The 25,431-nt window shown below is 34.7% G+C and overlaps 3 protein-coding genes across 3 annotated transcripts in view; 1 reads left to right on the top strand and 2 right to left on the bottom strand.

Moving 5' to 3' along the window:
- LOC132547984 (protein O-mannosyl-transferase TMTC1-like) overlaps positions 1 to 1,756 on the bottom strand; it is a 60,026-nt gene extending 58,270 nt beyond the window's left edge. Inside the window, exon 1 of the mRNA XM_060211799.1 lies at positions 1,455 to 1,756. Within this exon, the coding sequence (XP_060067782.1) occupies positions 1,455 to 1,756 (302 nt within the window). The remainder of the gene's footprint in view (positions 1 to 1,454) is intronic.
- A 165-nt stretch (positions 1,757 to 1,921) lies between these two features.
- Positions 1,922 to 6,320, top strand: LOC132547989 (protein phosphatase 1 regulatory subunit 16A-like). Its single transcript, XM_060211805.1, has 7 exons — positions 1,922 to 1,972; positions 2,989 to 3,113; positions 3,898 to 4,032; positions 4,838 to 4,890; positions 5,305 to 5,363; positions 5,848 to 5,991; positions 6,219 to 6,320. Exons 1-7 carry the CDS (start codon positions 1,922 to 1,924, stop codon positions 6,318 to 6,320), a joined length of 669 nt encoding a protein of 222 aa, XP_060067788.1.
- A 4,866-nt stretch (positions 6,321 to 11,186) lies between these two features.
- On the bottom strand, positions 11,187 to 14,339 carry LOC132547999 (NXPE family member 3-like). The gene is made up of 3 exons (XM_060211812.1): positions 13,855 to 14,339; positions 13,075 to 13,127; positions 11,187 to 11,974 (listed from the first exon to the last, which is right to left on the bottom strand). Exons 1-3 carry the CDS (start codon positions 14,337 to 14,339, stop codon positions 11,187 to 11,189), a joined length of 1,326 nt encoding a protein of 441 aa, XP_060067795.1.
- Positions 14,340 to 25,431: the final 11,092 nt, after the last annotated feature.

Raw genomic sequence — 25,431 nt, 5'->3', positions numbered from 1 at the left:
TAAACATAAACATATAGAGATGTCTATACATGTACTTGAAATCTGTCACTACATTTGTGTACTTCCTTGTTTGTTCAAGAGGTCCCGAGATAATCTCCACAGTCAATATGTTGTATAGAGGAAATTAGATATTTACTTTTATCGTTAAAATGCAATCAAGACATACTACACTGAACTTAAACAATTCTGTGATACATTGTCTAAATTAACATATTGCAGCTATTATAGAAATCATATCAAAATTAGATTAAAATGCATACAAAGACAAATCCATCACAGTCTCAAGACCTACTCTTATGCAAAGTAAATCTGCAGTGATCAATGCAAATAACCTACACAAAATGGCCACAGAAATACTCAACAAAAATTATCTAACTATTGCACCAGTACCAGTAGCCAAAGGGACCTGAGAACATACTGTTATTATACATATTTGGACATGTCCTAACGCAATAAAAAAAATATATATATATATACGAGTTTGTTGCACAGGAATAATCATAGGAAAATTTTCAATGAAAAAGTAACAACCTTAAATGGTATATATGTGGATTTAGTGATACATATTACCACAGTGGGGTGTCATTTTCAATCAATTTTGACCATTAAGCTGTCCTACAGAGAGATCAAACTACACCTGTATTTCTCAGTTTTGGCCTGTGCTAGCCAGCATGCAGCAACTAACATCATTTAAAACATCCATTTACTGCATTTTTTTCAGAATGTAAACAATCTTATATAATGTATACAATAAACATTAAGGATAACATTATACATTTGTACCTGTATTTTATTTATAGTCTTAATGTATAAAAATTCTCATTACTGTTGGTAATAGACAGACAAAAATGTCTGTTATGCAAGATTTATGTTAATGCCATATGAGATACAAAAAAGATGTTAAATGTTTTTTTTTCTTAACTTGCAGGTTGTAAGGTTCTGTTCATGGAACTCCTGAAAAAGTTGTTCAAAGCTGGCAGATAATACTAAATATGTGACATAACACTTTCTTCATGGCACAATACACTTTAATGTGCTAACTTCAGTGACAAAGAATGGTGCACTTGTTCAGTTGATGTTGTTAAATTTACATAGCTGAAAACATATTGAACACATATATCAAAATCATACCAATTTGATAACATCAATATGTAGTTGAGGAATATGTATCACATAAGAATAATGTGTGTTATAACCAGATGACACATTATTACTACATGGCTAGAATTTAGGCCTAATATATATTTTTCTATGTCAATTATAATGCGGATGTAAAAGAAATGATGATGATGATGATGATGATGATGATGATGATGATGATATGATGATGATGATGAAATTGAAAAAAAAAAAAAAAAGAAAAATCACGAGTCCATACAAAAGCGCGCGGTTCAGTGAAGTTTATCTCGATGGTATCAGTGGTGTTATACGGTTATTATACCGGTATAGCTTACCTGAATGTTAATACTGTTATAGGTCTGTAGGATTTGTGGCTGGTTTTATCACTCATAGGTTTTCCCCAGAAGTCATTATAAAATATCTCAGAAAAGGAAGATTCACCTCTAGCATCCCGATTCGATTTTATAGCAAACATATCATCATGAACAAAGTCACCCTCCAAAGAATTGATGTAGCACACGATGGCTGCTGCAACAGGAATGCCGATGACAACTGCTATGTTAGAATATTTAAATCTCACTTTCCAATTATTTTCACAGCGTTTTGTCGGCTTACTGATATTATTGTTTAACTCCATTTTGGTTATGAACGCACATTCATTCTGAACACAACTTCATCAATGTCGTCTGCTTAGCACACGACAGTTAAAGCGACCATGTGTTTGTGACAGCATAGTATTTTGACTTGCCAAGCACATGGTAAGTTATTGTCACGTGACACTGACGTATCACAGGTAAACAATATGGCGGCTTCCATGAGTGTTGCCAACGCCGCCGCTAGCGGAGATCTGACAGTAAGTTTGCGTCGTTCTCAGCCTTTGATACTATTTGTTATAGTATCAATTAATGATTGGGTTTCATGACTTCATTGTAAGTTGTCAATAACTCACAAAAGACACCACGAGAGACAAATATTAGTCGTTGCTATTGTCAACTTAACCCACTTGTTACCTTGTAGGCCTACTAACAGTATCCGATTGCTGGTCTTTGTGGACAAGCATGGATATCTTACGATCGTTTATGTAATCACCGATGTCGATGCATGGTTTTGACTGTGCATGTAATTAATGTATAATTGTTCATATATGAAGTGATGAACGTGTTTTGTTTTTAAAATATGTTAAATGAAACGCTGTTGTTGAAGGGAGGTAACTCGATAAGAAAGAAGGTTAAACTATGAAAATAGCTATCAAAGGCAATATACGCACGACGTCAGAAGACGTATATTTTTTACTTACCTGACTTTCATGTTAGCCCGTGTCCCTTATTACAAAGGAAAGTTACCATCACCTACCTGTCTTAAACTCTAAAACATTGTTTCCTAAAATTATGAGCGTTCAATAACAACATAATATATGTGAATATTGACATTAAATTATCGTTTTAGAGACAAACATTTTCGGTCCAAGGGGCAAGCAGGGTCATTCAATTAGGATAAATGAAACTACACTAAATGAGTTTGCTTCATTTTGTTTAAATATACTTTCAATCAAGGGATTTTGATAAAATTTAAGTGTTGAGCATCCTTGGGAGAAAGGAACATAAATTCATATCAGAGAGGGGGTGTACCTGAAAAAGGAGATCCTGTGTTTTTCTGTTTCCGTTTGGGACGTATACACTATCTTTCGTGATTACTTTACTGTGTGAAGAAACATACATGTATTTTGATTTGGTCTCAGTGAATTATCCAGATGAACAACGTGTGATTGTGTTTTTGCTTTTTCTCGGTTTTTTTTTGTATTTAATCTGTAAATTTGATTTATAATACATTGTATGTCATACAAAAATGAGTGTTTTGTCTTGATAACAGTTGGTAAAGGAACTACTAAGAAAAGGTTGCTCTCCCAATGAACGCTCCAAGGATGGAATGACTCCATTAGCTGTAGCTGCTTTCTGGGGATATGCAGAAATCGTGGAAGTTCTGCTTGAGTGCAGGTATATATGGCTATCATTATGATACAGGGCACAATGTTTTATACATAATGATCACTATCAAACTCAATTGTCTCTTGTTTTCTGTTATTCAAAGAGAGGTGGTGATTTTTCAGTACATTAGAGCTATATAGAATCAGTATGAACAATGTTGATGTTGTTGATTTTATTTTGTTTTTGTTGCTGTCATAATCAGAAATTGCCATATATGGAATTTTCATTTAGATATGTATATCTTGCTGATGTTCTTTACGGACTAATGCACTTATGAACTAATTGATACATACTATGACCTGTTGCTATATGTATATATACTGATGAGATGTTGCATTGTTCATAAATATTGAAGGATTCACACACCAGGTCAGTATACTATGAAGTGTCACGATCCTATCAGACCATTCATCATTAATATTAATTAATTTTGATTGTTGTATATAACTGTATTCTAGAACATGAAATCATTAATTTACATTTGTATACTGATTATTGAATGGGAATCATTGATATATCATCCTGACAGCATAATACTAATGTATTTTTTCAGGGTAATTGTTGATGTTTTTATTACATTTTTGCCAGTGAAATATAAGAATTTATCAATTTGATAAAATTTTTTATCAATGCCAGTGATTTAACTTTTCAAGTGATAATATATCTCTCATAGTACATGTATTTACAGAGCAGTACTTCCTAGTCACTGTATTAGTTGGTTTTCAATCAAATAATTCCTACTTACAATTTTGCATTTCTCTATTATAAAACTATCAATGTATTTTTGTTTCAGAGCAGATATAAATGTATGTAACAACAACACCTTTTGGACAGCTTTACATTGTGCTGCCTTCCAAGGTCATGGAAAGGTCATCATGAAATTAATGGATTATAAACCTGACCTCTATTTGAAAGACAATCAAGGGAGGTAAGCAGAATGTTACTCAAGAATTTCAGTACAGAGCAGAGCTTTTTAGATTGTGTAAAAATATTAGTACATATATGCCAGACAACTGAAATGTAATTGGTATGAATGTTACTATGGTTATTTGCTGGGTTTATTGCCCCGTGAAAAGCCGGGGACAATTTGAGCCTGAGCCTCCTTGTAGCAGCTTGGGGCTATATCACTTAGAGGCCTGTTGCATGCCATTCAGAGCAAAAGACAATGTCTTGCCCAAAAACAAAACCACATCAGTACTAACAAGTCTGTTTCTCAGCTTCCTGAAAAACATAAGCGGTTAGGGAGTGTCAAACCACATAACTTGGGTCTTCACCTGAAGTTACGTGGGCCAAAGCTGTAAGTGACTGAGCCATCATGACCCCTTCATGTTGGTGGAAATGTCAGAAAAATTACTGGTTAAAATTACAGGTTAAATTACTGTATATGTGGATATATACATCAAATAACTTCAAGTAATATGTTACATTAAGCGTTAGCATTTCATTTCTGATTCTTCACGATGCTTAATAACTTGCATTTGTATATATATATAAATTGCTGTTGTAGTATTTTATCAAGTTGTTTTCTTATTTTCGTCATTTAACTTAGTCTGAGCAGAAATTCTCTGTTTATATTCTAGTATCAAACAACAAACCTATTATATATATATATATACCTTGTTGATTTGATCTTTTTAATTGTATGGTTTTCTTGTTATATATAAAACTTGTAAGGGAATTTTTATCTTAAGCAATGATTCAGTCAAGGAAATGTTGTTTTCTTTTCATTCTAGGACAGCTGTTGACTTTGCTTCAGCACTGGATGCAATTTGGCCATTTTTTGCAGGTAAGATTTAGAACAGTTATCCTTCATGAAGCTATTGTTCTCTACTGATACAGTTGCAAGTATGTTGATTAATATTCCTTATCTGTACGACTAGAGCAGGCTCTATACACTGCATTTGTCACTGTGAACAGTCTGTGAGATTATCTTTCTGTCTATCAATGGTTTATTTTGCATATAATATTTATGTATTGGTTCATAAATTGTGTTCCACTAAACTGAGGTATTTTAGGTATCATTCACTTTTAAAATAAAAGTTTTGGCAGGTGTGAAATAATATTTTTGCTATCCTATTTATTCACTGGTAATGTTCTCTATCAGGACAGTTGGAAATTAAAGTATTCTATAAAAATATTTAAGCTTTCAGATAAATTTGTTTTCTTTTTCTCTTTAAATCATGATTTAATTACTTTGAAGCTGCTGGATGTAAAAGAACAACTAAAGGAGACCTCATTCGAATGGATATTGTAAAAAAGGTAAGTTTGTATAGCAAAATGTAGCCATACTATTATGTCATGTTTTAAATTGACTGAACAAGCATCCTGAGTATTGACAAAGCAATAAAGCAAAACATGACCTCTACCAGCCCCAGGAGGCTGTTACACATTTTATTGCATCAAAGTTTGATGATAATCCCTCATGGAAGCTGTTAGATTGCTGACAATTATTTTTATAATATTGATAACAGTGATCTTGATATTGACCAAACAACCCAGAAACTCAAACTTGTCCATTATATAATAGTTGTTTGCAAATTTCCTCATAATTTTCTAAAGATGATGATAATTACCTTGCCCCTTTTCCCTTGTATTATTACTGCAGTTTACAAACCTGTACTGTTGTAGCAATGTACAAACTTGTATTATAGCTACAATGTACATGCAAACTGTTTGAAAGTTTAACAATTTATTGTAACTATTAAACGAATTTGAAAATGTTTGTTTTCACTTTTTATTGCAGGTGTCTGAAGATCCAGCTAATGTTAACCCATCTATACATAGTATACAACAGTCTGATTTTGCTCACTTTTCACGACCTGGGTCAGCATATGTAATGAAAGCTCAGCCTTACCGAGGACAAACAAGTTACACAGACTCCAACATGGTAGGGAAACATTAATATCGTGCATACATGCATGCTATCAACATGAAAGTAATACCAAGGTATATGGATTTGATGTCTATAATATACAGTAGGAAGTGTAATGCAAATTGATGTTTTATATATTCTATCATAAACTACACTATCCTAACAGTGTTAGCTTTTTAACAGCCTTTCATAATGTTACAGAAACTGTCATGTTTTATTTGTGAAAAATGTGTCTTCTGCAGGCTATGGCCTCTGTGACCGGAGATGTGCTGGCAGGTACACCAGAATTACCACAGAGCAACAGCCGCGCGACCATCCCTTCCTTCTCATTGTGGCAGCACTGACCCTGTTGTATGGACCCTAGTTCGGGGTCAAAAACAATTGATGTAAAAAGTAAATAACCAGATTTCCATGTCATGGTACCTTTTCTAGGGGTTATACTTTGACATTCTGTAAATGGTGCCAATGGAGTCATGGAGAAATGCTACTGGTCACTGTTGATTTGGATCAAGAATATTGGACCAAACACTTTTACAAGACCGATACATCTCTAGAGGATGGTATATAGCTAAGTTGTCCTGAAGCAAAACACTGTTTTTTAGCCCTATATACAGTATTTTGAAGTGAAGGAATTGTGATATCTGAAGTAGAGGTCACAAGTTTCATTGAATTACTGAGAGCTTTCTGTAAGTTAGGACTTCAAGAGTTTGTTTTATGAAGATAGAGGCCTAACTAGCAGTTCAGATTGATTTAACAAGGATCAATATATGTGGGCTTTGATCTGTCAGACTTATGCATCTTCTAATCAATATTTTAAGATTTTGTATATTTGGAGCTACCAGATGAATGACTGTGCTGTATTACAGACCTCATTGCTTTTGAACCATTTGCTTATGGATGATTAAAGCTTAGAATTCAAGGATTTAAGCCCTGAAGGATGAGCATAGCTTAGATTTCAGGGATTTTGATCCCTGAAGGGTAACCAGAGCTTAGAATTCAAGAATATGAGCCTTTCTGATGTCAAATCTACAAGAATTCACTAACTTTGAAACCCAAGAGTGTTGACTACTATAGTATATATTCATTGACTCTGAACCTTTTATTCAAGGTCTATGAATATAGATGACCTTTGAACCCCTAACATGTAAGTCATTGACTATCACACTTATGAATTCAATGACATTTGGAGCTCAACTTCATCGACTACTAAGGAATAAAGTTTAAAAGCAACTTTGAATGCTTACCTCAAAAAGAAATTTTATATAAGATTCAGTTACTTTTGAACCCCGTGTCATTGATTACCTCAGTATAGAGATCTTCACTAACCATAAAAACCTTTACTCAAGGAGTAATAAAATTTACATAGAAGTTCATTTGACCTTTGAACACCTTGTAGACTACTTCAGTATAGAGTTTTAGCAACTTTTAGGTCAAGGACTGTGATATAGTGTACCCCTATGTCATTGACTACTACAGGATAGAGTTAAATGACCTTGAACCCTTAGTTCATGAAGTATTCTTCTTTCAGTCCTTCACTGAAACCGTCAATCCTGTACTTGAGGGTTGACAATCAGTTTTTTTCCATCACATGAGACAGGCTGAATTGTTCCTGTAACTATTTAACTTTTCTGATATGGAGAAAAAACTCCAGTATATGTAATTTGATGAATGAGTGATTCAAACTGTAAGTCCATGTCACTGTTCCAATGTCTACAAGGTGCAAGCTCCTTTACCTGCCCAAAGTAACTTGAACAGTAGCTGGATGTAAACTTTAGTTGTGTAAAGAAATCCTCCTCAAGTTTACTGTTTGTTAGGACAGGATTACACTCTCCAGATTTTGTTGATCATGTGACGATATAGGAAAATCATTATGCATCATGTAATTACCAAGTCATCTATATTACAAGTATTACATTTAATACTCACCAGAAAAGTACCATTGCCTCACTACTGTTGTTATCTACCACTTATTTCTGATCTTGTGTTCTAGATGGATCAATCAACCTCCAGTGCAATTTTTATTATTTCAGTGTAAATTTAACTCTGATTTCTGTATCTATGTGTATTTGTCTTTATGACTACTAGAATTGTGTAAGTGGACCCTGGTGAATGACATTGACTGTAACATACCAGGTCAGAAATCATATCTGTATACAGTACATGGTCTTGTCAATAGGTAGTAAGTCAGATATATAGTTTATAGGAATGCAATGAATTCACAATTTGACAAGTAAATCAACATAAATGATGACACATTTTTTTTTTTTTTTTTTTTGTGGTATTTATACCTCTGTTATTACTATAGAAATCAAGTAACATTCCTTAATCACATTGATGTTACCTCTGATACATGTTTTATAGTCCTGTCCATTATCACAACCATGTGTTACAGTGTTTATGTGCCTAAATCTTCAAACCAAACCTATCAATCAAAAGTTGGTATTATAAATATTGGTCACATAGGATGCCTTAATTTATTACCTGTTGTAGAGTTTGTCTTTAAGCCTTTTTGAACTTTTTAGGTACACAAAATATTTTTTTTAACATTTTTAGGTACACAAGGTATTTTTTAACATTTTTAGATACACAAGGTATTTTTTCAAGTACCTGAGAGACAGAGTGTACAGTAGAGCTGTATGTGTTTGCGTACCATAATATTGTTAATGTCATCAGTCAAAGGGATTGTGTGTATCTGATTTCATCAGTAAATGTTGTGTGTTTAAGTATATATGGGTGTAGGGATTCATTCTAATGTATTATCACTGATCATATTGATAACACTGGCTGATGATATGTTTAAACAAATATAAAATGTCTAGAATTCAATATTAAAAGTTTTAAAAACAACAGATGTATCAGTTTGCTTATCAGTTCTATGATGTAAAACGTCTATACAGATTTTCTCTTCAATGTAAGGATGGAGGTTAGAGGATAGGGAGGCCATGACAGGTCAATCTCAGAGTATTGGCGATGTAACCGCAGATAAAGCATTGTTCAATCTCACTACCTGTGGTAATTTGTGTTTCTCAGAAAGATGAGAAACAGACCAGTCAGTGCTGACATAGTTATGTCCAAATGACGGACCTCCATTATGTTACTCAGTAAGTTAGCCACCAGCTAAGGAAACTCTGCCTCAAAATGACCCTGGCTATTCATAAGGCAATGTATCCAACAAAAGAATTATTTTAGACACCCAAAGAGGTACTGCTCACAATGTTTTTTTGTTGGGTTGTGTTCTGTATGTTGTGTGTAAAACAACCAACCCACACAAAAATGAATTATGATGGTATGTGTAGGTAGCAAAGGAGTGATCTTTAAATTTCTCATCATTTTACAACTAGGTCTGCTCAAATGAATTACAAATTGATACTGAATCTGCAAGGTACGGAAATCTAGATTCAATCGCAGCATATAAACACCATATGTTGGAAGAGCAAAAATTAGCACAGAGAAAGTGAAATGATCACCCTATCACACAATTTAGTATTAAGCTTCCACTTGACACTTCATAAGTCCTGATGTTGCGTTAAACGATTTCAAGATCTTGGAGTACAATGAGTATTATACATGGACATGGTCAAATAGTTGTGATTCAAATACTTCACATCCCCAATGTATCTGAATGCAGAATTGAAGTATTGGTAAGATCTTTGCAACTTTTATCTGATAAGATCTCTGGTAAACTCAATTCTTGTATACACATGAGAACATATACAATTAGCCTAGAACAGGAGAGGGGCACATAGTTTTTGCCCATGGGGATACCAGTAGCCTTGCAACGGTGCAATGCATTAATGCATTAATTCTCTAGAAATAGTGATAACAATATTTCAAAGTGAAAATCCAAGATGGCCACATGTCAGTCATTTTGTTTTTCTGATCATTCCCTAAATCAAATAGGCACAACTAGGGACAAAGGGAAACCGAACGATGAAATTTCAGAAAGACTTATGCTGTATTTATCAAGAAATAGCAATAACAATCTTAACTTGGCGAAATTCAAGATGGCCACCTGTCGGTCATTTTGTCGTTTTTCATCAGACCCAAAACCAAAACTAGGGACCTAGGGATTTATTCAGTACTTCTTTAGAAATAGGAAAACAAACGTTTACTCCGCGAAATCCAAGATGGCTGCCTGTTGGCAATTTCATTTTTTTATCAATCCCAAAATCTAACAGGCATAACTAAGGACCAAGAGAAACATATACATGAAATCTGAGAAACATCTATGCAGTATTTCTCCAAAAATAGCGATAACAAACCTTTCAGATACGATTCTTTGATGGCCACCCATCGGCCATTTTGTTTTTCTGAAAAGTCCCAAAATCAAATGGGCACAACTATGGACAAAGGGAAACCTACATAGGTTTTTGGAAGAGATCCATCCAGTATTTCTCAAGAAATAGCGATAACAAAAGTTGTTTACGGACGGACCCACGGATAATGATAGGCTAAACACTGAAGTAAGAAGTAAGACGAAACCATTACAAGTTTTATTATTTTTTATTGAACTTTTTAAACTGTATGTATATATAAACGGTTATATTGCTAATCACGATAAGAAACCCATGCAAATTTGACTATTCAATTAAAAGATATTTTTGGAAAACTATCTCGGTATTTGTACATAAAATAAACGCATTTGACTATGAAAATATCCAGAAGGATGGTCTCAGTATCATAATTACGTCCTGTAACCTCAATGTTGTATACTACCACTTTCTACATTAACAAATGCTCATTGATGATAACTTCAGACCACTGCGCTGTGACGCATTAAATCATAAATAATTTCATGCTTGTATGATATAATTTTTATAGGACACATGGATGAATATGCTTTAAGAGAGACTGTGTGGTTTTAATTTATTATGTGCAGCTCCTGCAACTAACTAAAATCTACATGTAGAACTGACGTCATTTTCATAGCTACACTATTACGAGATGAGTACAGTAATGCTTAACCAATACAAGTGATTGTCAGTGTCAGAATTTGATTATGTTTTGCCCATCGAATACTTCTCACACGTCCCCAAGACATCAGTTTCAGCTACAAGTTTGGATGTAATGTCTTGGAGCAACAAATCAACCTTTGTTGTTATATGTGAGCAGTCTATGGGACGGCTTCTTATTTTCTGATTAATGGCTTTGGACATTTTTCATCGATAAAATTGAAAGTTTATTAGAATTTTTACAAATGATCAATACCTCTAATTGCACAAATAAGATATAAAAAGATCAACCATGCTACACAAAATTTCCTTATTTGGATGGATAGGTACACTTGCACTTCCAGCTGTCATGTCCCATTGATTCAAAAACACTACCTTATCAATGATATCTTTGAATTCCTCATGAAGTATTTGTTCCTGAACCTGTCTGATATAATCTACAGGTGCTTGGAAAGCCGGTGCTGTGACGGCGTGAGGTCCTTTGACAAAAACGGCGGCATTGGGTGCACGTTTTAAAAGCCTGTCAATGCCTCTTTTAGCTTCTTTAACATGTGCCCGATACTCTTCTGAAACGGTCCTAGCCAAATGCAGATACATGTGAATCACGATAGCAATATTCTTTGTCGTGCGCACTCGGTCTATTTGCCAAGCCACTGATTGGATGGAAGATTTCGGTAGAGCTGTGGAACCGCCGTAAAACGGATTAGCGTGTACAGCTAAAGCCAGAGACGTATTAAGCTTTACATTTTCTGCTTCGTATGTCGTATACCATTTTCGATTCAAATGTCTCGTCGTTATGGTCATATTAAGCATAGTTTTAATGTGTTTAAACCATGAACGGAGATTAGAATCTCCAATCAGTAACACATGGTAACCACTGAGACAGCTAACATACGATGTAGAAAGGGGGTGATCCAGTCTGTTTGAGCATCCCAAAGCGCGCCAGCGGCTGTTATAGTAGAATCCAGAAGGGGAAGCCTCCACCCATGTGTCCTTCTTCGGTCGCTTGTGGCACGGAGACTTATCGGATTGTACAAACATGTCATCTGAAAGGAATACAGCTAGCTCAATACAATTCGGGAAGCTACTTACTGATATCACATTGACTGTTATATCGAATGATTTCTAGTAAAACTTGACAATTTGCAAAAAAAAAAATCTGTATAAAAATATTGTACAAAGACATATGTAATAAACATTTGTAACAAAGTTCACAGAAACAAAAACAAAAAAACAATGCGATAGACGTATTTATGACAAGAAGACAAAACCGACTTGACAACAGAATCGTATTTCAAACTCAAATTCGAAGAAACTATAATAAAAAAAACGAACAAATATATTGGTCAAAAATGAAAGCCCTGCCTCTTAAGGTGCAAAAGTTATGGACAAGGTTAAAGTTGACAACAGACAAACAAACAAACAGACATGCAGCACAAAATCAAAACGTCCCAGATCTTTCGGTCCAGGGATATAAACAATACACAAACATCCTAGAAAAGGTACTTAATGAACAAGGAGAATAGGGCCAAGTGCCCCGAAAAGGTAAGCGTCATCCGTTTCCTTAACGACACCCTCAACGTAAACAGCGATGGAAATTAACATTCAAATTAATGTTTTAGAATTTCACTTTTATATAAATACTGTCATAATAGATTATGTAATCAAGTCAAGTTTGTCGTTAGTACAGACGCCACACGCCAATACTTTCCGGAATACATGCACTTACACATGTATAGTGCAGATTGACAAGTTTCACTATCGGAGCTACCGGCTCTCCAGCTGAAAATCATTCTGATCTCCCAGAGTTACTGACTTTCGTTTCACTCTGTCAGATGGTTTAGCGATAAGCTTTACGACCAATGGGGCCGAGAATGGCTAGGAATGTGCATGTGGCAATACAGTGAGAAAATTATGGTTCGAAAGTGCGGAACATTTCTCGAGTAAAGAAAATGTGCATCATTATTTGTAGATTCGAGTCTGAAACTGAACTAACAGGGTATACTTGTTGTTGAACTAAAGGTACCTAGTATGCCGCTTTTTATACATATGAATAGTGGTATGGTTCAGAAGAAACACACATACTAACCGTTCGTTTGAAATGGTTTAAAAATACCAACTTTGATTGAAGTATTTAAAAGCCTACCTCCTATCACTCTGATTGCCGGCAGGTCATTCAGAATCATATTCTTGTGAAATCTGAAAAAAAACATATAGAAGTTAGAAGATCTTGTTTTGATGAAAATCAGCAAGTAGATTCTTTCAAACAAGAGGGTCATGGCCCTTAGCGGTCATCTGGCAATCCATAGATGGATGGACAAACCACAGAATTTGCAGATGGTTGTCTGGCAAATCTGATTAATCCTCACGGTGATATTGCATACCACAGTTGGTTTAATTCCACTTAAGTATTAAGGAAGAGTAGCGTTTTGAAGCAAAATCATTGCCTAACTTTCCCATTTGGGGCCCGCCCCAGATCCAAAGGAGTCAAATCAACTTCTTAATTTAAGAAACGATAATTCACATGCAGCAATATTTCAGGTCAAATTTGACTGAAATTCATTCAAGCATAAAAAGAGTAACAGTTTGAAGCATAGTATTTTCTAGCTACCCTTTTTGGACCTCATCCCTACAGACAAATCAACTTCCTGAATTTAAGAAAGAACTCCCCATTCCAAATGATGTTTCATACCAAATCTGGTTGAAGACATTGATATAGTAGTGGACGAGGCATAAAAGCAGATTGTTATACTGCCTTATCAATAAGAAACTTTCGCATTTGCGAATGACGACCTTATCTTTATGGAAGTCACGGATTGATTGATTAGGCAAATTTCTGGAAGCAAGCAATAGACACATATAGGAAATTAAATTTGTTCATTTCCATTCAATCCTTTGATATTAATTTGGCGGTCAAAATAATCACCTTGATAGTTTGAGAGCAATAGGGCTCAGGCTATTACAATTGGTGCCAGTCGTTGCCCTCCAATCTCGACATGTCAGTTGTGTGTCTCGTGGGCGACCGCAGTACCAATGCAGACCATGGTTCTCCTCTGTAAAGTTACATATCTCTCCGTAAACTGGTTTAACACTACATTGTGTGTTCTCTGATATGTTCGTATCCGCCGATCTAAAAGTGGCTTCTATATTTCGAAGTAGTCCGTATTTCTCTACATACTGTAACACCAGGCCTATTTGTTCCTTTGTATTAGCAATGGATATTTTAATCACTGATTTTCCCTTCCACACAGCCATCACTTGACCTATGTAGGAACCATTACCGATGGCGGTGACGTAGCCGTTAACATTGGCGTTATTGGACGTGTCCGTCATCCATATACGAAGAAGATCCCCATCTGTATGTAAGCGTTCACCATAGCCGTTGTACAAGTCAATACGTACAGATATCATCTCTCCTAAATAAAACGAAGTTCGGTTCTGGGTGATGCTAAGAACCGATAATTTTTCATTTGCTGTTTGAAGTATATTTGTAACATTACGTATTTGCAAGTAATAATTAAAGTTGTCTAGAGGAGATGTGACTGTGTTATCAACAAAGGCGACCAGTTTCACGTGGTCTGGTTCGGTGACTCGTGCTACCTGGTAATGCCTGTAAACAAGAAGTAGTTTCACGCTAATTTCTTGAAAGAATAATCCAACTGCATCCGCCTTCTAGTATATACATGTAACCTTTACTTTTAACTTTTCATCGATAAAGACCATTATTTCCGATTTATGTAAAAAAAAAAAAAAATCTGAAAACAGGGACCAGTCACGCTTTCTTCTTCTCGTATAAATTTCACCATGAAAATTCGTAAAGGCAAGCTTATTTCGCTTACAATAATTAATTTGTATTCATCAGTTGGGACATATAGTACACTTGTATATTGTAAGAGGGTTCTGCTTCAAAGTTTCAGGACTCGCGCAACTAAACCAAACATTATATGTTATTACTTTGCTAATATGCTAATAGCATTCATATTTGAAGTTCAACACAAGAAACAACTGTCTAGAATAATAGAAAAATACCTGTCAAAGGCTACAAATGGCATAATTGTTTTGTTTTATACTAAAATGACTAACACGTATTAATTGGTAAATAGATCTTGATAAATCTAACCTATGTGTATTTTAAAATTTTCAGTATATATTCAAATCAATTTTATAATATCAAACATTAAAAACGATTATTTTGGTACGAATGGCATGTCACTAAAACGGACAAAATATGTATAATAAAGTTTAAATTAAAATACATCGTATAATTCTACGAGAAACATGTAAATAGATCCAGTGAACTGCATATCATGGCATATTGATATATTTACATATATATACGTACCTTGATATCCATGCTATGCCAAACAAATACAATATACCTATTAATATTATTTTCTTGATGAAGTGTTCCATAGCCTTGTCTGCACGCTGGGAGTTTAACACAAAGGTAACACGAGATGTGGTCACAATCCGTCGTTCACTATTTACTTAAAGTAAATAACACATCTGTAAAACTTTATTTCAGTTAGTTGTTTCCACCCAATCTTAACAAAATCTCCCTTCATCAACGTAGTATATACGCAGGGAAAGGAGGCTCGACGCTTTGATTCAGTATCCAATATGGCGCCGACATATGCAGCTACAATCGGAACACCTACAAATAGATTTTCTGTTGTAACAGTATATGTATCTGGTCCCAGGGTATACTGTCAATCATCCATCCGTCCACCCATCAATAGTCAGAGGGGCAGGGTCCAATACTATAGGGAAAGTACATTGTAAATGTAAACCTTTTTGCAAAAACATGCAAATGTCCACAAACATTTGATGAGAGCAAGTCCTATAAGCTTTGTCACCACCTCTGGTCAGTAATATGGGACTTATAAGGATGTTTATGTGTTATTATCAATTCAATATACATGTACATGGATTATATGAGATTGTTATGCATTAACAAAATGCAATTAGGACATTCTCCGCTATCTTAGTTTTACCCAAAGGACTTCTCCTTTTTCCAGTTTAAATATTTCATTTCCAAAAGATAAAAAGGATTTGACACAAGTAATGAGAATATAATTAATCTGTCCTTATACCGCAATATAATGTACACGTCATAGAGGGGTATAAAATAATATGAATATAATAAACATACCATTGTAATGATGTAGGGTTCCTCTATATTAGTATATATATGACACAGAAATATAAAACACACACATTCACGCTATCCATGTAGAATTTCTAATAAATTTAGCCATGCGAATGGTACCAGTCAGCTCACTTTTCACGGTGATATAACACTATTACTAGGTTGTTTCCATTATGAACTATTTTTTCAAATTACCACAGAATTAGAATAGTCTTCCAAGCTCGTGACATTTCCAGGTAGGAAAAACACAATGGATAACTAAAACAAGGGCTAGTAAAAATAAAATAGGTACATTGAAGGAATGCATTCTCTTGTTATTTTTAAGCACACGTATTGATCTTACAAGGGTACCTTGAATAGGATTACATTTTACTATAAAGATCGAGTCACTTATTTGCATACTATACCACTGACTTTTTGATATATCAGATTCTGAAAAAAATAACGACCTGCTAAAGCAGATAATAATCAACTTCGTAGGAAATTGCGGGAATGGCATGCTACGTCTTGAATTACAGTGTGGTATACCCTTACTTTTAGGTCAGAAGACCTTTCATGGAAACCAAATACTATATATTTTCAGTGGTGTCAAACAGTAAAATTATGACTAAATTTATGTCACAACGTCTTGAAATCAAACTGTGGTGAAAATTATAACTACGACTTGTTAATGGCCAGCGAAGATTCAACCAAATGTGGTCATGTTTCATTTATGGAAAAATATCAGACACCGTATTAGTTGTATAAAATTAGACAAACCTTTAATTTGAAAATAGCTTTGTAGATAACGCATTACTACGGTCACCAACGGAGAATTCATTGTTGTAATATTTAACAGCATTGGGTTAAAAATATTGGCGGGCAAATCATTTTTGCAACCGGAAGTAATTGAAATGCTCAGTCGCAGTAGAAATAGGAAACTAGAAAATAATACTAAAAGCTGACTGAAATATTCATAGCTGCAGAATGTCACTTTCGTAAAAGGAAAAATGAACACGTCAATATCATAAACAAAAGAAATGTAATTGTCTAGCAGATCTTGATTAAGGGTAACTATCACTTTTATCTTAAAGGCTGTCAATCATGCTTTTATATTGACCAAAGCTTAAGGCAACAAACAATTGTGTTTTGAAATCATGTTTTGATGAAAGAGTAGCATTTAAATAATAATTCTTAAATAATGATTTCTGGCGATAGCTCAAAAAACTTCAGTCTTACAATATAGTTTATTATCCGACAACAAACAACTACAAATGCTCGGATTTTTTGTTACATGTAAAATAAGCAAAATAACACCAAAACTAAACTCTGTTACAGAAAGTTAGAACGTTACATTCGGCAGAATGACATCAGAACATTGCATTCTGCAGAATGACATTACAATGTATATTCTGTGGTGAAATTCGGGTTCCAATAATTTATTTCTTATTTTACTTTGCTACAACTGTAAATCTTCATTATATGGTGTGATTCTACCACCAACTGGCAAAGTAGTTTTACTGACCCTGTAGTCAGTATCAGGCCCCACTTGTATAAAACATCTCAACTTGAGATTTCCTCAAGTCGAGATTTTCCTCAGCTGATATCTCCTCAAAAACGGCTTGTATAAAATTTTCTCAAGGAACAGGAGGAAGTCATCGGCTAGGATGTCCTGAAATTCCTTGAGGAATTTTCATACAAGATATTTTCAAGGAGATATTAGCTGAGGAAAATCTGGGCTTGAGAAAATCTGAAATTGAGATTTTATACAAGTGGGGCCAGGTCTGTTAAAACATTATTTGTGATCAATGGTATTAATAAATATATCGTTAGTGTAAACTTGACAAATTGAATGGACGAATTAAACAGTTTGGTAAATCATCGATCCTATCGTATTTACCTTTCGACAGATGGTGTTCATAATTAATTCCAGTCTAGATGTTTAACGTGCTTCCTAGTAAAATATTAATCCTCTGCTTATAACAGTTTTCACTTAGATATGTAAATTTCTGCTATAGACCATCATTAGGCTAGTAAGGGAACAGAAATCAAAAATGATGGCGCCGTCATATTCGTTCTCTCTGTTCTTTCTACGTGAATAGTTGTTCAGTTTTCACGAAGTTCCAGTTTACTAAACGGTTTAAAACACACACGCGCGCGCGCACACACACACACACACACACACACCCACACACACACACACACACACACACACACACACACCACACACACACACATATATATATACAGTATTTACAATTATACAGTTCGATTCAATAAATATCATTGAAAGTGTCACTTGTCAATTTTTACATAAAAATGTAATACAGGTATCAAAATATTCTAACAAGTACATGCACAACTTTTAGTAAAATTGTCACCCAGTCCATTAAGGCTTACAAGACACTTTATATCATATACCGTACAAGCTAAAAAAACATAGATATAATTTATAGAAAATCACATTCTATGTGAACTATATGTGCTCAAACATGAAGCTAATTGAATTCGTTCATTAACATTGATTTACCAGACTGTTTAGGTTGTTATATTCTGGACAAGTATATTCGGCTATTGTAGTTTTACATACTATTTAAATTGCATGATGAAAACCCTGTATTATAGGACGATTTAAGAAGGAGAATATCGACCTACCGATAATTGTGGAATATCAATTTCCAGGAATACAAAACTAACACATGTCCGTTTAGAAAATCAGTGCAGGACGGACAAATATTGTTATAAATTATTCTAATTAAAGTTTCAGTATCATTTATTTATTTGCAGTGAACAGGTATATTAATTTCGCATCAGGTCGAATGATTGGTTCTTACTGCTGTGTCGACATTTTTCAAGCCACACGACAGTTAGGGACCTAAGTTAGGGATCTAGGATAGAGCTAAGTTAGGACCCTAAGACACTACATTGTAAGTTAGGGCCTTAAATAAGAGCTAAGTAAGGACGTTGGTTACTATATTTTGGCCCTAGGACCCTAGGTTATTGAATTAGAGTCCGAGACACAGCTAGATTTAGAATCCAGATTATTAAATTACAACCCCAAGACAAAGCATGGTTAGGACCCTAGGTTATTTGATTAGGGCCGAAAGATAGAGCTACGTCAAGGCCAAGGTTATTACGTAAGGGCTTTAAGATAAAGTTAAGTAAGGATCCCGGGCTGCTAATTTAGGGTATTAAGATAGAGCTAAGTTGGGACCATAGTTTTCTACAATGTAAGTTAGAGCCATGAGATAGAGCTAAGTTGGGACCATAGTTTTCTACATTGTAAGTTAGAGCCATGAGATAGAGCTAAGTTGGGACCATAGTTTTCTACAATGTAAGTTAGCGCCATAAGATAGAGCTAAGTTGGGACCTGGATTAGTTACGCTACCAATTTTTAATAAACTTGGAATTTTTAACATTGAACTCACGTGAAACGAGCACATACGTTAAAAACGTTAACATTTAACATTAGTTAACGTTAGATAACCATTTTTAACGTTAAAACAAGATGTGTTGATTAAACACTGTGCCCCCGGTTGCAACAAAATTAAAATCATATGGTCAAACCTTTTGGTACTACAGGAAGGGTCTGGTCACATGTAACACATGCCAAATATGAAAGCCCTACCTCTTACGGTGCAATGGTTATGGGCATGGTTAAAGTTGACAACAAACAGACAGACAGCATAAAAACAAAATGAACTTGATCTTTCAATCGCGGGGGCATAATATCGTTATAATAACACTGAAAGTTTGTACCGTTGATATAACGTTGAAAACATTACAAGTTTCAAGATTTATTATATCCCAATACAATACAGTTTAAAGGTACCAGAACATTGTATACGTCATTGGTTATTTTACTTTGTACTTATAATAAATATCTCCCTGATTCAAAGAAACCATAGAGGTATTAAACTTTTTCTTTACATTAACTTAACAAGTCTTTGAGAAAACGAAGATGGACCTTCTCACTTTGTGGCAATACATTATGTCCCCAAATTTCACAACCATAATTCAATATATATCCCACGTATGTATCGAATATCTTTCGTTTTTCTTTTTAGGTGATGATATGAATTTCTGCCATGGCACGCTTGTGTATCATGTAATTCTTTCGTTATATATATAAACCCCATCCGAGTTATCAAAACTTATCAACGATTTCGATAGATTTGCCGCTGAAAGTCCAAATTTACACGATTTTTTGTTACACAAAATAGCATTGAAATATGGTATATATATTTAACCATAAACTGAGGTATAGCTATTTCCTTGACCAGGTTTCTAATGTGAGCAATGTTGCTTTCAGGCATTGTAATTTAACAGCGGATGTCATTTGCTTTAAAGGACGTCATGAATATTTTTCTGGCACCAAGACTGCATTTATGTAGACAATAGATACAATCTGACCGACGTTCAATTGTTAATAATACCATAAAGGGCTAACTTAACACGCTGACATTCATATACGTGTAAGGTTAATAATCATTTGAATTACGAAATGTATTGTTAAATGTCCTGAGCTTCGAATGATACAGGTACTTGTAGTTCAGCGTGTTGCAAAAAGAGGTATCCAAAAGAAAAAATATTGCTTTTCATTTATTGCATAAACCGATTTTATTATTGTTGATACTATTTGATAAGTAAGGCCTTTTCCGTGCCGGCGTGTTAGCATGTCTAAACATACCATCATGGTCGCTGACGACATTACATTAAGTTGTAAATTGGTCAAAAAGAAATTCAATTGCCGTATCAACAGATTGTCACTAATACTTCGTCATCACCTGAGGTAATCGTTCGGATTTTGGCCAGTAATCGGTCACGCGGCAACGCACATGTACGTGAATGATTCAATCAAACGACACTCGACTTATGTGTGAACATCTTACCTCTTGTATAAACACTGATATCAGCCATCATTTTTACTGGAAATATAAGATAAAGCATTAGCTCATAATTACATTTTCCATCCTTATTTATCCCCCCTCCCGTTTTTAGTTATTAGCGCACGCTTGTACAAATTCTGCATGGTTGTGAAATACCTTAGTGTACAGACAACCAGAGTCTTCAGCAAAGTCAGAAGAGCAGGGTTAAGTGACTTTTATATCCATACCTGATGGTGTCCATTACACACTTACCGGACGTTGTTTAGTTCACGGATTTCCACTGATTTAAAGCATTATACAAAATTCTGTTATATATGACAATAAGAATTAATAGTATTTGATGGAAGCGAAGACACGATCTGGAACTCGGGCAGAAGTTGGCGGGTTTCGACTGATATCATGTGATGAGGGTGAATGTTAGGCAAGGAATATTTTGTGATTCTCCTAATCGGGAATCAACTCTGCATTTCTTAACCTGAAGTTCGTACGAATAAATAATAATCACTTTCTATAACAAAAGTTGTCTCCCTTAGGCCAAGATCTACTCTTTATACAATCTATCTCCCGTATATCAAACCTATATATACAACATATGATACAGTAGGCCTTTGATCCTGTTGTCTGATATTTATATTTGCCGTTTACTCGTTCATGATGTTTTCTGTTTATGTTCCTTAAACGTATTTATTTTATTTGTCTGGTGTCCAATTTTTTATTTTCTACTCATTGTGTCTGATGTATTGGCACTATGATACTCCATGGCTGTGGATTTTATACAGCGATTTTCAACATCAAATCTTTAAGGAGAAGTAGAAGTTTTCACTAACTGCAGTGAAAAAAAGCTGTACCAAAGTAACTCTTGATGGTATGACTGTCGCTATCTTTCCAGAAACAGGTATCGAGAGATTGTTTGACGTCAATCTGTATAAAGATATGCCAAGCGTCTTAGTAAATTTGCCTCATTCATTTTACCGATACTTTTGGGGATCGCCAACAAACAAAAACAAAACAAACAGAAAAAGAAACACACACAAAATCAACACGGTGATTTTTTACTTTTTTCTGTTTTTTTTTTTTTTTTTTCTTGCTTTTTTTTCTTGCTGTTATGTTGAAAACAAGTTTCCCCATAGGGCATGTATCACTCACGTGGCTTTGACTGAAATCGCTTTGTCCAAATGAAAGGAAAAAGTCTTCTCATTGTTCATATTTGTTTTCCTATTGGCCATGTCCTCCCGTCCCCATACGGTCAGCGAAACCATTTATGCAAAAATATTATTATCCAAAAATTCTTCAGACCAGACCTGGATAGAATTTATCATCCAATGAATACACCCTCTCTGGCGCGATACGACTTGCAATGGGAGCAGCCATCTTGGTATGGTTGAGATGAAAAGGACCAACTATGATAAGAGCCGGATCGAAACAGGCCCTGACAAGAATTTAACGGTCGCGTTTTCATTTGTAGTTCGAAAGATCATCTAAATTAATGATTTTTATTTGAAGGAACACCGCGGTATAGCATATCTTCATCGTTCCTTCGATTCAGACCACTAGCTAAAGTTAGGGTCGGTAGCTACATTTAAAAGTTGGAATGGTCAGGAAACTGGAAAGACACACATTATTTTCACATATGCAATTAACAACATTTACGTTAAAATTCTCCATTGAATCTAAGTTTGAATGATGTTCAGTGTCTATCGATCAACTATCAACTAATTTTTGAACCAGTTAAAAAAATAGTGACCTTGACATGCACTGAATCGCTTTGCTCAGTGCGACGTATAAAGTTAGCATAAATTTATCATACTAACAACTTTGTCAGACGACGGAGCTGAAATCAAGCTACATGTAAAACAATTAATAACCAGTAGTTCTTTTCTCATCAGAACAGATATTTAGCATGTCAAGTTTATTGCCTAGAAGAAATGCCTTGCTTTGATCGAATGTACTATTAGGAAGAAACGACCTAAGGTTGATACACACTCGGCTTTTCAACTTTCAACTTTCAACTTTATTCATTTTACTACATAGATTCCTTACAGTTTTGACATATTAAGAAAAATGGGAACTTTAAATAATAATGAAATGCATCACCTATGTCATCAGTATCACACTCGAAACACGGCACAGCAAATATGCTTAAATGAATTTCCTTTTTTATGTGAATTTATGAAAAACACGTGACGAGTTCCAGGAATCAGAAATGAAATGGAAACGAGTTTAAAATCCGTTTTATCACATGATTGATTTTTCAAGAATATATGGTTGAAAATGAGACATTTCTTTGTCAACCCTGAAGCCATGTTCGCTCTGTATCTGCAATTACTGAATGTGTGATGTCATTTGATTATTTTAAATGACGTCAAGCTATATCATACCTGGGATGTACGCAAAAATATGACATAAGTATATTCACTGAATAAAAAGGCAGTCACGTGATCACAGTAGATATGCCCAGTGCTTAACGCACTCATGTCTTGCACTATGAAATAACTTGTTTATTTTATCGGTAACCTGTTACTCCATGTGGAAAGGAATCGTTCATTTACATGTCAGACATTGCTCTATAGTGCTCAAGTGTTGGTTAGGTATCCGCAGTCTTCTTGAAATTATCTGCCAGTGATGGCAGTTCTTTACGGGATATTGTCATGTTGTGGCGACCAGAATGTTGGAATATATTACAGATAAAAACACGTATTATTGGCTTAATGAGGAATGTTGCAATTTTTATTAAAAAAGCAAATGATGTAAGGTCAGAAATACTGCAGTTTACTTAAAAGTTATTACAAACTGGTACTATTTCAATTGTACAATTATTACTAGAAAGTGAAATTGTTGGATCAATCAGGAGGAAAGTTGAACTGTTTACAGTATAAATTATCTACTTGACTTGTGTTAGAAGGTATAGAAATTTATGTAGGTACTATGTATCAACGGTTAAACTAGTAATCAGCTTGTGTATAATATACAGAAGAGATACTGTTGTACTGATTTTAATAACAGAGAAATCGATTTACCTACCTGGTACCTATATACTGTGTAGTAGGTGAAAATTATGATCATAAATCTATTAAACTGTGGACTATATGACCACTATGACTTAACTAGTTGCACTATTGACCAGTTTAGTTGTCATCGACTGAAATAACCTGATTACTACCATAGCTTATATACTTGTTCATGATCGATTTACTTATGTCACTATATATACATAGCTTGTTACTGATGGAAATAATGCCATCTTGGGAAACACATGTTTATCCTACTCTGTATATATGAAATATATGCTATGATATGATGTCAAATATTGTAATATTGAATGGTACTGTGGGCTGGAGGCCAATTTGTACAATAAACCAATTATTATTATTATTATTATTATTATTATTATTATTATAAAAACACATATATAGGTCCATGTAAATGAAACGTTTAAACACTATTCCAGTGATTTGGTTGGCATTGTCTGCGGGTCAGTCTCTAGGAACCGATTGAGAAGTTACAGTTGTGGGATCGCACAACCTTACATGATGTGCGCACGATGTCTGCACGATGTGCGCACGATCGGAAACTTGGACGAAATAAGCTATCGCACATTTGTGCTCACGTTGAGCTGTTCTATAGTAAAAAAAGTGCGATTCTATCGTGGTTAATATACAATTAGAAATGACTTATAAATAAGTGTGGGATAGGGTTTATTCATTTTGTACACATATAAGAATACAGTTAAGTATACTTCCCAATTAAGCTATTGATATATAGGTTAGACACGTGTATATATACACACTGAACTGTTAGATACATTCGTAGTTATAAGTGTTTTGTATACAAAGAGCCACACGTGACCAGCCTTAGTGTACGGACACACATTATATATACAATGTATATGTAAAAAAATAAATGGACGTCTCTGTTTGTCTTGCACTGAATCATTTAAAATCTCGTATCGTCAAAAAAAATATATTCAAAACGTCTGTATCACTATCATTTTTCATTCATTTTGTAAACAAAAAAATATACACGTATAGTACCTAATATAATGCAAACTAATCATTAACCCCCTAGTGGTGAGATGGGGGATCTCAAACCTCGAAAAATTTTATAAAGTTGCATGTGTTTGGCAAGCCTCATGTCTGCCATATAAAGCATCTTTCCCCTCGGGTCGAGATTCCTGGAATATTTCCTCCCTTTGAGGGTGAGACAGGGCCCCGCGGATCTCAAGAGGGATTACTTGGTTGTCAAATACTCAGCAAGCATTGTGTTTGACAGCTGATAAATCGACCCGCAGGTTGAGCCTTTCTTACCCTAAAGGGAGTGGAGAATTATTTCCCTTCTACCCCGTTTTCCTTGTCCGAATGCGTAACGTAATGTGTGTAAACAAAAACATGTACACGGCCTATCAAGTTTCACGACTTAATTTAATCTTCACATAATATAATGATAAAACGTCAAATAAAATGATACTCTTGATATCTTACATACATTT

Source organism: Ylistrum balloti, unplaced genomic scaffold (genome assembly GCF_031769215.1).
Source record: "Ylistrum balloti isolate Yb309-2 unplaced genomic scaffold, AGI_CSIRO_Ybal_v1 Utg369992, whole genome shotgun sequence".
Classification (NCBI taxonomy): Eukaryota; Metazoa; Mollusca; class Bivalvia; order Pectinida; family Pectinidae; genus Ylistrum; species Ylistrum balloti.
The sequence above is the reverse complement of the archived record's forward strand: the minus strand, read 5'-3'. Positions and strand labels throughout refer to the sequence as shown.

What these genes read in the sequence shown, in the direction of transcription:
- LOC132547989 (XM_060211805.1), top strand. Translation starts at nt 1,922, where the DNA reads ATGGCGGCTTCCATGAGTGTTGCCAACGCCGCCGCTAGCGGAGATCTG. An exon ending in TTGAAAGACAATCAAGGGAG is followed by an intron (nt 4,033 to 4,837) that starts GTAAGCAGAATG and finishes TTTTCATTCTAG; the next exon opens with GACAGCTGTTGACTTTGCTT. An exon ending in AATTTGGCCATTTTTTGCAG is followed by an intron (nt 4,891 to 5,304) that starts GTAAGATTTAGA and finishes ATTACTTTGAAG; the next exon opens with CTGCTGGATGTAAAAGAACA.
- LOC132547999 (XM_060211812.1), bottom strand. Translation starts at nt 14,339, where the DNA reads ATGATATCTGTACGTATTGACTTGTACAACGGCTATGGTGAACGCTTA. An exon ending in ATTGCTCTCAAACTATCAAG is followed by an intron (nt 13,128 to 13,854) that starts GTGATTATTTTG and finishes GTTTTTTTTCAG; the next exon opens with ATTTCACAAGAATATGATTC. An exon ending in GGCAATCAGAGTGATAGGAG is followed by an intron (nt 11,975 to 13,074) that starts GTAGGCTTTTAA and finishes TATTCCTTTCAG; the next exon opens with ATGACATGTTTGTACAATCC.